The sequence below is a fragment of the Bombus bifarius genome, unplaced genomic scaffold, assembly GCF_011952205.1.
Source record: "Bombus bifarius isolate JDL3187 unplaced genomic scaffold, Bbif_JDL3187 scf7180000008366, whole genome shotgun sequence".
In the NCBI taxonomy this organism is placed as follows: Eukaryota; Metazoa; Arthropoda; class Insecta; order Hymenoptera; family Apidae; genus Bombus; species Bombus bifarius.
Genome location: NW_022884618.1, coordinates 210,377 through 226,959, shown reverse-complemented (window position 1 = coordinate 226,959; position 16,583 = coordinate 210,377). Strand labels below are relative to the sequence as shown.

Genomic DNA, 16,583 nt, shown 5'->3' with positions numbered 1-16,583 from the left:
ACGACCAACGGCAAAACGAAATCAAAGATTTCGTTGCGTTCCCTCTAACAACCCATTAAAACCTGTGCATCGCGAACTTGCCAAAACTCCAATTAAAAACTACGCCAGTGTATCATCAATCACCGGTAATATTATAACGATCAAACTCGCGTAAAAAATTTCCAACTTCGCAAGTTGCGTCATTCTAGAAGTCTGCTGTTCGAACTATAGATCATATTATTTTATATATAAAATTAGAACAATTTGTAAAAGAAAAAAATAATTTCTTTTCAGTTATCTAATTCTCAACGGTATTAATAAATAAATGTAACTGTAATTGCACAAACAGAACGACAATCGACGTAAAATAATAACCGAAGGAAAAGTAAAATTATCATTAATAAGTTTGTAATTAAAAATTCAAAGTGAAAAAAATAAATTGCGATTAATTGCACATTTAACCCTTTGCACTACGACATGCAAGTAGCTACGTTATATATAATTTGATAGCATGTGTTTCATTGATTCTTATTTTATCTTTTTCTTCCCATTTTGGTTTAGTTTCTCAAGTTTATACTTCGATAATTACAAACGTTATTCGTAGAAAGTAAAATAGTTTGAAAATACTATATTATTTGTTGGAAAATTGGCACAACAAGGAAGAGTAAAATTCTTAGGAAATTAAAAGTAACTCGAAGAAAATACTCGATCATTTAGCGATGAAAACAATTCTCTTCTTTTACTATTCGGGTAATGGGAATTAGGGGGTTTCAATTTCAAGGAACTTTAGTAAAATACTGTTTATTATATTGTTTGTTATTAAAAAAAAAAGATAGATTAAAATAGTTTTTGAACTGTGACATTCTGGTTATAAAATAGCACGATTTTATTAATTCCAGAATATAGATAGTTCACGTTTAGAGTCATTTCCTTGAAATATTTCGAAATTTCCAATTTTTTAGATGCTTCACGTTTCAAACATACCGACGATATGACAGTAGACAATTCGCAAATTTCACAGATAAATTTAGCGATAAAGTTCCACATAAAATGCCTCGAATGAAGCAATTATGTTTGAACAAATGTGACAAGGAAAGTTAAATCTAGTTCGGCGGTGATTGTGAGAAGTATAAAACGCGAGATTTTATACCATCAAAAAAATTCTTTTTAATAAAACTGTTTCCTACTGATTTATTTTATTAACTTACCCAAGTGTTACATTAGATATGATTCACGAGTTCTAGAGAAAAATAGATAATTTTACCAATGTCATTTATCTAAAGCAAATTGAGATGACTATGAAAATTATGCTTTGTCCAACCAAGTATGTAAATTCTTCTATATTCGTGTAGTCAAACCTATTCGTACTCCCCTGCGTATATTCAGCGAATGTCACTCACACATTTCTCATAACTTGTTCCCTTTTTCACTTTCATCGCTTTCAAATCTTACACGAACAAAGTTCAGAAATACCTCTCTATCCACACACGAGAATTCGTACACGCATTTTGTTAAATACATATTATCATTCAAACCATTATCGTAACGCTTCATTCTGTTATTTCATGTACCACATAAAAATATGCCCTTAAAAAATCCCAAAAGACGAGATATCTCTCAGCCATCCTCAAAAGTCTTTATACACCTTATATAAAAGCTATTTTTTTTAAAATAAAATACCAGAAAAATTCATTGCAATATTAATGCATTTAATATAACGACAAACGACAAACTATAAGATTTATTTTATTCAATTATTTCTTTTAATCTCAATTTTAATCTCTGTAAAAAGATGGTTTTTTGCAACACATTGTTTATTCCTCCTTAGAAAATAAAATATACGTTAAATGTTATTATACCACATATAATTTACTTCGATAAAAATGTCCCTTTTGCGATAAAAATGTACCGAGACTTTTCCAGGCGACTGTATACTAATTGACACTAATTGCCAATGATAAAAACTTACCATTTTCTGATTTCGGTGGGACAGGTTCGATTTTCACGGAAGTGGTGGTAGCATGAAGAGAAGTTGAAACTTCGGCAACCTGACAAGGCACCGAAGCCAAAGGTTCCCTCTTTACCAAGTTGTTACCCCCATTATTATTGCCATTGCAGTTCACATCCTGTCCGTTCCAAGACGAGGCGACTGGCAACGTTCTGCTGCAGCCTGCGTCGGAATGCACCGCCTTCGTCTTTCCTAAAATTTGTAAAACGAGTCGACTATAGTCGTATCTTCTCACTTTACATTTCAGAAAAAACTTTTGTATAAATATAAGAAGCTACATCGAGGAAAAAATGTATCACGAATGTAAATTTATATCGTCGATACTCATTCGCGGTGATTCTACATGAAAAAATAGAAAAGACATGGAACAATATTCTTTCATTTGAAGTCGCGTTTCCGAGAATATCGAATTTGAAAATTTCTCAAGTTTGCGTGTATCGATGTATCGTGCAACTTTTTGATTAAACGAGTCGAATGTCTTGGAAACGAAACCGTGAAAGAAAAAATGTTACAAACTTGATTTTCTTGGAAACGTCCTATGAAATGGATAATTTTACTCTACGTATCTCTCAATTATTTTTCCTCTATATTTTCACGTAATAATTTTATTCATTTTTTCACATGCAATCACCCCTTTCTCAATTGTACCATAATTACTGGGACATTGTGTATAGCGATTACGATTATTTAAAACTGTATTACCCTCGCTGTTACGATAAATCTACTGTAAGTTGAAGTTGCATCATTTAAATAGAGATTTGTTTCACTTATTAAACGTTATCACGAGTATTCTACTTTCAGATACTTGCAGATTCTTTTACATATTATAACGTAGTTTGTACATTTTTTTTTGTTTGAAACATCCGCAGTCCACTTATCACGAATCTTTCTACTCTGCTGACGACCATTTAAAATACATTTTGCTAATTCAATCTCTATCGAATTGAGAAATCTCGCAGGTAAAATGTCAGATTATAGATATTTCGCTGCTATGTTACAACCCTGCACTGATATACGCGTTAACGCGTACATCATTATATATTTAAGAAATATTTCTTTTAAGAAGTAATTTCACAACTTGCAGAGTAAAATTCAAATGGTCTTAACTACAATAGAACGAAAGGCACGTGATTTTATTTTTATTAATACTATTTATTAATATCAATTGAAAGTTTCACAACTCCTGAAACAACCTTATAAAAATATCTGTTCAGAAACAAGTATTATATTGAATAATAAGTTCGTTGAACCGTCAGTGGTGTATCGAGGAAATATGAAAATATTAGTTCGAAAATTAATAATAATATTAAATATATTACAAAAATATGAAGCATATACAGAAAAATCCGAGAGGAGAAATGCTAGGATTTCAAATAGCTTTAACGAAGTTAAATTTCTTCGCATTTAAAACAAAACGAAAACCATGTGCAATATTTCAAACTCGCATAAATTAACTGAGAAACATTTGCTGAATTAACAGAATTTTGTCTTTTGAAATCCATTTCTTTCGAACGATTAATTATACTAAATAAATAAAAGCAACTTTCGAATGTTCAAAGAAAACTTTTAGCTTTTAATTGAATTTTGAGAGAATTCTCTCCACAAGAAATTATTAAACAATTGAAAAAAAAAGTTATAATAAAAAAAATAAAGAGCTATACAGCGACGGAGTAAATAGACCATTTAACAAGTTTACGGAAAACAATATAAACAAAATAATATATACATTCTTGATTGTGAATTTTTGATATCTAAAAATAATGATATTAAATGCTCTTTTAAGTAAATGCAAACGAACTTATTATTCAACCCAACGCATTACCTCCTATTAACGTCACCATTAATAACACATTTCGTATCTTCCTATTAACACAACACAATAGATACTTAAACTGCGCGTTAACGTCCCCTCCCTGACTCCATTCACTTCGATTCAAACGCATCCATCCACGAATCAAAAAAAAAAAAAAAAAGAAAGAAGCAGAAGAAAAAAAAACAAAAATTCCAGCCTCACAATTTAACAACCATTACCCACACAACACTCGTTCCGCGCAAAGCACAATTCAACCGTCACAATAATATTCAACGCACACCAGCGTCCCTTTCCTCGCGCCATCCACTTCCGTTCCGTCGAATTTCCAGCGGGCGCCGCGTTTAAAAAACACTCGGCCGATCCTCTCGCGTCTCGCGATCGTCGAGACAAAAGGGATTCGCAACGAGGTCAATAGCTGCGTGAGTAACGCCGACATTAATTCCACGGGCAACGGTCTCTATCGCGGGGCCCAACGGGGGAAAAAAGGACGATCTTGATTTTATCGTTTGATTAAAGCTGGATTCACACTAGCGACCACGATACGGTCAGATCTCGGCGAATCAGCCATCGATCCAAATCGCTTACACGTACGCGTAATCCAATGAGAACATACGCAGTAATAAGTCAAATGAAAATCTGTTGACCGTGGCGTCGGTTTGTTAGCGATCAAAAGGCCGTGGTCAACATTCGAAAAGGAACATGAAGGACGAGCGTTTAATTCGATATATCGAGGACCATCGTTTCTTTGTAATAATTTGTAACGCAATATCCTGCTGGATTAAAATTAACGCGACTTTTATTAAAGTACAGTCGAAAAACGATATTGTTCCTTCTTCGAGCGAACGAATAAAAATGAGAGACATTGCGACGAGATTTGATTGTTTCTGGTGGTTTCGGTGTGAACGCCTCGGTGAAATCCTCGATTTTGATTGATCGCGATCTGACCGTACGTTTGGCCGTTAGTATGAATCAGGCTTTAAGCTGGTGATCAAAGCTGGACGATGCGGCTTGCAAGGTTCGTGTAAACTGCAAACCGACGAACAATATTTGGTCCAGCAAGTTTTGTACCGAAAAATTGTAAATATTTGATGGCTCTTGATGATCGAAACAGTAAAGAATAATCAATTTTTGAACGAATGTAATCTAGCCGTTTCAAACCAAACTATATGGATTGCTGCGAATTGGTAAAAGTTTCACTGCTATTTTATATAATTTTATATGATTTTATATAATTTAATCCTATGGTTTCTGTGAAAATCAGACGCTGCGTCGTGCAGTCTTCTCTGTAATTTAATTTTCCAATCCACGAACACTGTACAAAATCTATAATGCGCAAACACGGTTTAAACGTCATTTTCCACAACCATAAGGAACATTAAATTAGAAATCAGCATTATTAAACTGTACTCTTTAAGACGTTCCATTTAAACAATCGTTACGAATAAATCGCAATTCGATTTGTAGTTCCTTAAAAATGTAGAAACTTAGAAAACAAAACGAAATAGTGTGGAATGATAAAAATTATGAGCTGTTCTCAACCAGACAGCCATCTCAACCAGACAACTGGTTAATACTCAACCGAAAGATATAAAAATTGAGAGCAAAACTAGAATAAAATATATAGTAAAACCAAAGAGCAGAAAATCCAATAAAACTAACAAAAATTAATATTTCTCGGGTAAAATAATTTTGTCCCGTTGAATCGCTGAAATGTCATGTCGTGATATCAATGTTTATAGGGGCTGGACGCGCGACGTCCGCGTAAAGTTCGCGTGAACGTCGTACAGACGTTCAGCTCGGCTCGTTCACCGCCTATGAAAACATTTATATCGTCCAGCACTTTGTGACACAACACAAAGTAAAGGGAATTATGGCCGGCGAGCGCGTTCTTTCCGCTATTGTTTCCGAGGAGCTTCGTCGTGTCGTTCCGCGCCGCGCTCTTTGTGCTCACCTCGCGACGACCCGAACAACACGACCAATAACTTCTCGGCTGGAACGAGACTTTTATGGCCCAGATCCGCGATTTGGCCAGCTTTCGTGCAACATTGCTTAACGATTGAAGCGAATTGAGGTTCCGTTTAATTCGAACCTGTTGGGATTTAGATTAGGCAACGCTATCGTGGACTTCGGTGTCAGTGGCTTTGGGGATGCTCGATAGAGTATTTAATCGTTAATTAATAAATTAAATTGTGTAATGAGAAAATGTAACACGTGATCTGTGTGATGCTATATGACGTGTGATGTATCTCAGTGAACTTTTTGAACGATTTTTAAATTCTTGTTCGTTCGACGTATTTTTCCTCTATGATCTTCGAGTGTAATATTACCTTCCACCATTCATCCCTTTGGAAGGTTAATAGACAGATTTGAGTTAAAGGAGAATGCAAGGAGTTCCTTTAACGTGATAAACCCAAAGACTTAGTTCAGAGTCCAATAATTTTAGACAGTGGTGTTTACGCGTGTTGGAAGGAGAAGAAGGAGGAAAGGATAAAACAAGGCAGCACTGCCACGAAGCTGTAACCTATTTACGCGTTAACTAGAATCCAGAACGCGTTTACCTGTTTGTCGGTAATCTCGTTACTCGTGATGCGTCGAGGCGGAGGACGAGCGTAACTTAAACCCGGCCGCAAGGTACTCGGTGCCGCGTTAATTCGACAATTGAAGGATTTGCCGGGAGAGCGATTTAACTCTCCGTCAAACGCGATGTTAAGTATTTAAAGCGATCGTGCTTCGCTTCGAAATCAGAGGATTTTCGCCGATTCGTCGATTTCGAGGTTGTAGAAGTTAGAAAATTTCCAATTTATTTATTTTTCCCTGCAAGAGGGTTTTTTTTAGGTTTCTCATTATATTGGCTTGGCAACTAAGTGATTGCAGATTTTGTCATTAGGTGATATTGACAAAATCCGCAATCACTTAGTTGCCAACCCAATAGCGATCATTCGATAAAATATAGCGCGTTTTTCAAAAAAATCGTAAAGAAATTCGTTGAATCGATTTAATCGTAAATAATTGTCATTAACTGACTCGGTGAGAATCGTAATGATAGTGAGGTAGTTCATTGATATTTCTCATAAACTAATTCATAAAATCCCATAATAATAAATAATGAATTTTACGTTTGTTGCTGTAAAGAATTTATTGTATTTTTTTCAAGTCACGAAAACGAGAGTGAAGTCATAACCGAACTGCGAATATTTATGCATTTATAAGATTTGTAAATTTTAATATACAAAGATGAACAGACTGCGTACAATCCATAAGATCTATTATAATATATACAAGATGAGATCAACTTTTATTTAGGATCGATTTTTCTGAATAGAAACACAGTGATTAAATTCAAATGTTTAATATCTCCACTTGCACAAGTGTAATATTCAGCTCGCCAATTGTGGATGGTGTGTATGTCAGCGAGAAAATCGGTTGTATGTTTTTTAAGTCTAATCTTTAAGTCTATCTGTAGTAAGTCTAATATTTAATTCTATGTCAAACCTAATTTATTTATTATTCTAGAGTTTCAAAAGATTTGAAACAGTTCTCTGATACTTATTAATTATTTCTACTGTTATGCATCATACAACTGTTCGTTAAATACTCGAAAGCTTTTTCAATAAAAATTAAAGATTCAAAAGAAAGATATTTATAGGAGAAAAATTTCCCTCGTCGAAGCTTAATTTTCGAAATGTCGTTTTAATCGATACTATCATCTCATCTACGGTAAAATTAATATTTTACCCGAGTTAAATTAAATTATGCTTGCAACAAATAATCTAAATTATTGTAATCGCAGTATATAAAATCATGAATTTAGCAAATAAGATGGTAGATATTTTTACTTGGAATTTATTTAATACAAATAAATTGTATAAATTTCTCGAATTGTTTAAAATTTTATGGGTCGTTACATTAATATTTTACAACGAATGAGAAATTATTTGGGCGCGCATTTAAATCTTAGTCTTGTTTGGAAAATTTACTAAAGTACATATATTTACAATAATTGTTTTCCAATACGAGTTTACAATGAGACTCCTAGATATTTTAATCGATAATATCATATTTCGTAATGAAAGAGGAATTTTTTAAATTTATGTAGATCGTAAATTTCTTGAATGAGGAAACACACGATGTGTACTTTCAATGTATTTCATGTTATTATACATTTTAATATAAATAAACTGCTTTTGTTTTCAGATACGAGAATTGTATTAATTTATTAACGCTGTAATTCCACTTGATAACATCGTATTCTTCAACGAGTCAGATATTTCGATCCATTTGTATCGCATACCTTTTTCGAATAAATATAATTGACGAGTGTTTATCACGTATTACTTAATCCACTTTATAAATGAATTTTATTTTTTTATTTCGTCGAATGTTTTTTCTATCAATGCAGAATTAACTACGCGTAAGTGAACATTACACCATGGAGAATTAAATTTTATGACAGAGATTTATATCATATCTTGTATTTTATGGATAAATGTATAATTACCATTTTCCATTTTCTTATGCAAAGAAGCGATTGCTGATTAATAACGTAATAAACTTTTGAGTAAAAAAATGTTGACCCAATCAAAAAGAAGGGGCATAAAAATCATTCTCCATACCGTGGAATATCTTTTTTTACGTGCCGCAACATATTGAACTTCAATTAAATTAAAAAGTCATCGATAGGTGTATGATACGTTATCCAATAAATGAATAACTTGGAAATTTCAATCGCGGTATTATCAATGAACTTTTTCACAAAAAATTAAACTTCCTTTATTGTCTCGTTTTCCAATTCAATTCATCAGTTGAAATTGAAAATTTTATTCAACGCCGCCCTTCGAAAATTCCCTCGACAAACGCTGCCAATTGATAAGCGTTAAATGAAGTAAAAGCAAAGCTATTTATTTATTTTTTTCCTTTCCACCTTCGCTCGCTAGTTTAATCCTCTTCGATGAATAATATTGATAAAATAATCTGTATGCATCGAACGGAACAGCATAGAAACGAAGGCAAAACAGTCTATTCAACTAGAATTGATTTTCACGCCAAACTGCAATCCTCAATTATTCATCGGTTTACACCGGTATTTTACAGCTAAACTGATTTTCAATCTCATAATACGATTATCGATCACTTATTCGAATTTCCTCTTTTTGCAATAAGACGTACACAATTATTGTCGTTCCCTTTATGAAAAATATAGTCACACACGAAGATAATTCTTTTTTTAGAAATTTTTAGAGGTATGAATTTTTTAGAATAAACAAATGAAGAGATTGTTAGAACGAATAATTAATTATTAAACATTAGATTATTTCAAGGTTTTATAGAATATCGAAAAGGCAGACGAAACATCGTATGCTAAACTTGATAAGCTTACATGCAAAATTTGTGGATTCGATATGCTCTCCATGGAAATTAAGTTGACTTCGATGAAATAATTTATTGAAATCATCGTTTGCAAGAAAATGACGTTAAATGTTAAATTACCCGTTAAAGTAATACAAGGGATTAATAATCGACTTATAATTTCAATATTTCAAAAACTAAATACTTAACAATATGAAATTTACAATAAAAGCATGAACTTCGAAAATGATGGTATGTTTTCCTGAAAAATATACTTCCTAAAAAGAAACTATTAGTAAGTTCTTAATTTGCCTTTCAAATAATTCCCCATTAATTTTTTCAAAGAGATAAGACTATACTACTCAATATAAAAATTCAATATCTAAAATTGACGTGAAAATTATTGTCGAAAGAAGCCTAATAACAGACTATACTTCGTACGTTTCATTCGTTAGCTTATATTTTCCTCAATTCCGACTCCGCATTTCTCCTACATCCAGTAATAAACATCATCACCAAAATTCAAAGAAATCATTACTATTATGTATCTAATTATCATTTTGTAAAATTTCTTAAGACTACTGTCTGTCTAAAATAAATAAAACTAATTATCAGCTGTTTTCCTAGTTATAAATAAGAGTGTACTGAAAATAACGTCATCACAGATATTTAAATTACTTCAATAAAAATAAAATTAATATCCGATCAATATCACAGCGCATAACTGTAAAACCTAACCACAGAAAAATTGCGCACAAAAATCATACTGCGTTCAAAGAATCTACAATGAACACCAATAAATGGCGAACGATGTTAAATAGATGAAGACATTTGAAAAAGAAAGAAGATGAAAGATACTATCACTGAGTTCATGGTCGACAAAATACAAAGGACGAAAGACCGTCGGGCCGCGACGCTCGCTCGCAACTTCTCATCTGGCAACCGTCGGATCACGAGCTAATCCTTTCAGCCGTGCACGTCGTCTTCATCGACGTTTCCCAAACAAACGCGTCCTCGGCGAACAGTTCGCCGGTGGAAAGCACCTGCCGTTATCCTCTCCGTTTTCCCAGTCATCCTATTACATCCTCTCGAAAGAAAACATATACGACAATTCGAACGATTCGAGTTAAAATTTTCAAACTCTCAAAGAGACAAGAAAATATTTAAGAAAAAAAAAAAAAAAATGACAAAAAGCAACCAACGTTAGACGATGTAGAATAATTTCTATAAAACCAATGTAGATACCATATATTGCGATAAGACACGATCAAATTGTAATTTGCAGAATTGGGACCTAAGAGACTTGAGGAGAGTCGAGGCATAAAATTAGTTCATTTTCTCAAGAGAAAATCACATATGAATTATGTATGCAATATCACATTAACGATAGAAAATTTTATTCTCCAATGAAAGAGTCTACCGATAGCAATTCGATATAAAAAGCGCTGTTGAGGAGAATTTAGAAGATAAATATATGATAAATCAACATGAGGATTATTAAATTACGTGAAAAGATGGAACCAATACCTTATATTTCCCTTTTTCCCTTAGTTGAATAATTTTGCAGTGACTGATAATAATTATAATGTCATGGTGTCGTATCTGTAGAACAGAGAAGATGAAAGAGAATTCCAGGTAATTACATTTACACATTTTTCAAATACGTGTAACATGATTAAGCTAAGAACAGGCTTCGTCATTTTCCATGTCTAATTTTGCTAAAATACAAATAAAATTGCTCGAACTACACGGACTGTTAAGTTCGAACGTGAATCAAGTGTTTTATAAACATTAATATCATTTAATTTATTATTAATTAATGTTAAATTATAAAATAATTTCGTCGTAAACCGTGACGTATTAATTACTTCAGACTGGTTTTCTTAATTTAATCAAAAGCCGACATTACATTCCAGCCAACTTAGTACAATCCTAACTTTTCATTTCTTGCGTCGTCATATAATAATTCGCGCGAACGGTTGATGCAACTATAATTAGAGAAAAAGAAGAAAGCTCGGAGATCTTTCTTTTTTCGTAGATTTTAACGTCGCATTAGCCACGCACGTGTGGTTATTAGACGACAATGAAGATTGAAAATATTACGGGGATTAAATCCTGTTATACAACACCGTGTCATTTAAAATGACACGACGAAATTGACATTTGTTTTCCGTTACTGAAATTTCCATTTAGAATTTCTCTGATGTGGAATTTGCAACGGGACTCTTTATATTTAGGGCAACTGAAAGGAACGCGTTTAACGGTAATTCGGCAATTGCAAATATCGGAAGTTGTTGTTGGATCAGATTTAGAATTAAATGTGCACATGTAAATCTGAATCTGTTTAACATCATCTGTCGCTTACGGTCGATATTTACAGCAGTTAGATCTTTGCCGAGCAATTCTTCCTAACTCAACTGTTCCGTAAACAGCAGGGATTAGAAAAATCGAAAAGAAAAAACCAAGGGAAACTACGATCGAGGAAAAAATGCGTAACGCGTGCTGCTCGACGATTTCTGCGAGAAAAAATCGGGAAAATCATACCTCTGCAGGCGACGCGTGTGTTTCATCGAGGAAAAAGGGACGAAAGTCGACGCGGAAATTTCGTTCCGTTGAAATTAATTCAGCGTTCTGTGGCGAACCACGCCGAAACTACGAAAATTATACAGGTATTTAAAATATACGTGCACCGGAATATGGATAGCTCGTTTAAGTACCGAGCCGGCGGCCTTTCACGCGTTCAACCTTTTGAATAAATGAAACCATAATTTACCGACCATAAAACCGGCCGACCGATGCTAATACTCCGCGAATTAAAAACTTATTAAGACGAGTTCCCGTGCGATTTCACGCCGCGACATCGACCTGTTCGCGAATCGATCGCCAGTTGAATTAATTTCGATCGATTGTTAAAGTCACTCGCGATAGAACGTTTACCTACCTCTTCGCTTGTCTCGGAAAATCAACGATGGAAAATTATCCCGTAATTTTTTGTCGAATTTTCAAGGGGGGATGAATTTTGCGTTCCAAAGAGATTAACATGATTAAGTATGGTGAATTTTGTTTGAAAATCGGCAGAAAGAAAGGAAGGTTTTATCTGAAATAATCAAAGTTTCATTTTTCGTGATCGAAGGAAAACAATGTTTGATTCGAAACTCTTGTTCGGATCCATTGTTGATGCGTTTGTATAGTTGAATATTGCGAATCGCAGAAACCAAGAAATTCGAGGGCTGATGGTAAATTTTGTTTGGAAACGGGGAAAGTTTTGTTTTTGCTATTGAGAAGAATTTTAAATTAAATCGGATTTGTTTATGAGTTTGATTGCGTGGTTGCAAATAGAAAATTGAGGAGATCAAGAAATCTAGAGTTTGATGTATAAAGTGTGAAAACGGGGAATAGAAATAACGTAAAGTTCTGTTTGAAGTAATGGAAGAGTGATTGTAAAGTGTCTTGTTGAGATAATTTTAATTTTTTAATTATTGTTGAATTTGATTATGTGATTGGAGATTGGAAATCGAAGATACCAGGTTATTTATAACTAGATTAATTTTATTTAAAAACCGAGAAGAGAAATCAATGAAAATTGCACTTTTACGATCGAAAAAAGTCTTATTAAAATAATTTTGATTTGTTGAATTTAGTTCGTGATGGAACGAGAACGAGGATACACTCAACGCGGTATAAGCGTTGGATGAATTTGTTTGTACAGTTTGGCATTTGAAGTCGAAATTATCAAGAAATTCAGAGTTTGATATATGAATTTCAATTAAATGTTTGATGAATGAATCAATTGAATGGGAAAGTAATAATCCCGTAGTTCCGCATAAATGTTTACGTTGACCTATTTATTATGAACACTAAATACACGAATGTTAATTATCACATAACTAACTAAAACTAATACTAACTAATAACTGTATTCCTGCCATTATTATTCGAAATAAGTAAATGATCGTATTAATAAAATAATAATTAAATCAAGAACAACGTCATTTATATGTTGAACAATTTGAAAAATTTTAGGAACTTCAAAAGCAACATAGTACGAATTTATGATTTTCGATTTAAAACTACTTTCCGATAGCAGAAATGAAAAATGAATTATTTAGAGTTCCATAATATATTTGTAGAAAATCAAATTTTGCTCGGGATTTCTTCCAACATATATTTATCTGCATATTCTTTATTCTGTTTTTCTCTTTTTATCTATATCATTGTTCTTTCATTAGTACGATTACGGTTCAAAATAATTATGCACTTGTTTCATCGAGTCAAAGCAATTAAAGTTATTTTTGATAACATTTCGCGTAATTATGAACGTCTCTTCGAGTCGGCTTTTTATTCGCATTCTCCGATATATTGTATAATCATATTTCTTTGCTTATGTTAGCCGGATAATTAAAAACAATATCTGGCTCGGTTTTAAAATTGCACGGTTAACGAACGAGTACATGAAGTTTTATTACTTGCTCTCATTTCTTTTCCACATTGCTTAACCTAGATGATATGCATAACTGAAAAATTTAATGGTACCTAAAGCGATTATTAAGAATTCCTCCATATGCAAATGCATGATAATCACTTAGGAATAAACCCGGTTAAAACACACTGTTTTAATAGCTGTCTTGAACTTTGCAAATGCTTTTGTTGTTTATTTATAGTTCGCCATGGCTACGAATTACCTATTTGCATAGATATATAATTATGTAAAATTCTTTTTAATATATTGTTGGCACGGTATGAAACTTACTCACAAAGTATTAATTATTTTACTAGAGAAAGAAATTTTCCAGTTATTTTAAGCTGTATTCTTCGTGTAGCTTTCGTGTTTCTTGAATTATTAAGGTAAATATTGTTTTGCATCGTGTTTTCTGCGCTCTGGCAAGATATGAAAATTTTAATTTGATTAAAAGCATACGTATCAAGCTAATGTATATCTTGCAATATACGTTGGTTAATATTTATTACCCATATTGCGTATATCAAATTTTATACCGAGATTTGTGAAAGGCAAAACATTTGTTATAGAAAAGATAATGACATAAAAGTTTGAAAAATTTACGAACAATTATTAATTCTAAAACATCTCAGCATCGACAGTTAATATATCTAATTATTATTATGATATCTCATCGAGATTTATTTCTTTCATAATTCTATACGATCTTCGTAAAATATATTTCTATTTAGTAAATAATTTTTTTTTAATTTCATAAAAATCTCCAGACCTCGATTTACAATTTATTCCTGGATAAACTTGTTTTCAATTATTTAGCTGAAGTAATTAAATTTGCAGAACGGAAAATGTCCTACAAGATTAATTGCTGCACAATACCTTCAATTTTTTAGATGAAACCACAACAGAAAACAAGTCTAAAATTGTTTTTACAAAGTCGCCCGAAGCATAAACAATCAAATTAACAAATTTGAAAAAACATAAATTTAGTAAATACTTGTATGACGCTCGCAAAGTTAAAGTTTCTTTTAAAAATATTACAACTATAATTCCCTTTAAAATACGTACTCCATAATGCTCTCTATAAACAAACCTATTACCATAGTTATATTCATAACTATCACATAAAACCTATGTAAAAGGTAATCAAAATAAATTCGCGCAAACTACCAATCAATCACGAAAATTTAGATTACTGATTAGCGTCAATAACGAGGACGAAGCCTGTCTCCGCGATGTCCGTCGATCATGTTACGAAAAATTGGCTAGATCGCTGGTCGAAGCCTCCCATTGGGAGAGCTCATCAGTTTCTCGGTATTTCGTGCAATTTACTCAACGCGCGGGTAACGAGTTTTGGCCTACAAAGTCGTCGCGGTCGTTCTTCGAACAAGTAGCCCGTCGTGGGAAGCGTCGTCGACTGGGCCACGTGGTGGACAGGAATGAATCATGAAAACGAAGCGTAAAACTGGCTCGTCGGGGGATACCAAAGAGAAACTGCCGGAGAGACCAGTCGGTTCTTACAGTAAATATAGAAGCGGGAGAATCTTGCGTAAGCTCGTCCCTCTCTTTCTCTCTCTTTCCTCATTTTCCTGTCTCACCTCGTCGTTTCCTTCTTTAACTAACATGCAACCCTCTTTCAACCTTCTCCGTTCATCCGTCTCTCTACCTCTCCACGCTTTTTTGCCTCCTCTTTTTTGACTCCTCCTCCTTCGCCTCCTCCTCCTCCTCCACTTCTTTTTTCTTTCGTCCCTTCGTTTTTTACTCATCCCCCTCTTCCTTCTCCTTCATCCTCTTCGTCCCTTCTATTTATCCTTTTCTACTACTTCGATTTCGTCCTTTTCTTCCTCGACCCCTACCCCTTCTTATACAGGGTGTCACAGAATGTGTGGGTAACGTTTATGGGGTTGATTCGAAATCAGAAAACGATGGAAAACTCTACTCTACTACTTTACGGTAGAAATGTGCTGGCATCAATGAATCAGCGACTGAACCTTTCTCTCCGTCTCATTCACGCTTCAGGTTTCTGACTTTGAGATCCACCAACCGAAACAAATCATATACAGTTGCTTACTTGTAGAGATATTTTATGAACATGTCACGTACGTGTCTTGTACGAAACATTCTGGAATTTCATTAACGTCGTAATGAGATTCGGCTATGACGATTACATTGATCAAGTTTGAAACATATCTGAAAATGTACGTTACATAGAAAAAACAAGATATTTAGCGGATGTACATATTTCAGACAGAGGTCATAAAGGTACATGTATAGTTAATTATTCATTATATTAGTAAGCTTGAATATTCAGTGGAACCATCCTTAATATTTATGTGCATGATATATTTTTGTTAAACATACATTTGTAGAAAATGTATTGTAATTACTATATGTGTACATCCCTGGCCATTAATATTAGGACATCCGTATGTTGATTTAGTACGGGATAACACTTGAAACTACATAACATGAGATTGTGAAAACTGTTTATAAGAATTTTGAAGGTAACTAATGAATTGATAATATGTTAGCATCTATACAACTCTTCGATCTGAATCACGTTGAAAGAATTTGAGATGAATCAAATACCCTAAAGTTTGAATCCGACGTATGGAATTGTTTACAGCATTCACAACGTTTATAACGCAATAACAGAATATCTAACAGGTACACCTATAATCAGATACCTAATACGTAGATACGAATATAAACAAAACCGACATATTTCAATTTATTACATGATTTTGGCATTTTTACTGCAACATTGAACTTATAGATTCATTACAGTCTGAGCTAAACGAGGATTGACGACGATTTCCTAATAGTCTGTCACAGGTTTTACCATATTTTTCTGTGTCTTGATACTTACGAATAGGGGCGGTTCCAGAGTGTTTTCAGAATTTACCAATATATACAATTATGATAGTTGTATCTCGTCATAGTGTCAATGAAATTTCAAGATGTTTTATAGAGGACACACA

General features: G+C 33.3%; 1 protein-coding gene across 1 annotated transcript in view; it reads right to left on the bottom strand.

Moving 5' to 3' along the window:
- Window positions 1–16,583, bottom strand: part of LOC117212753 — a 106,680-nt gene that overhangs the window by 56,522 nt on the left and 33,575 nt on the right. Inside the window, exon 6 of the mRNA XM_033457780.1 lies at window positions 1,949–2,179. Coding sequence (XP_033313671.1) covers window positions 1,949–2,179 — 231 coding nt within the window. The remainder of the gene's footprint in view (window positions 1–1,948; window positions 2,180–16,583) is intronic.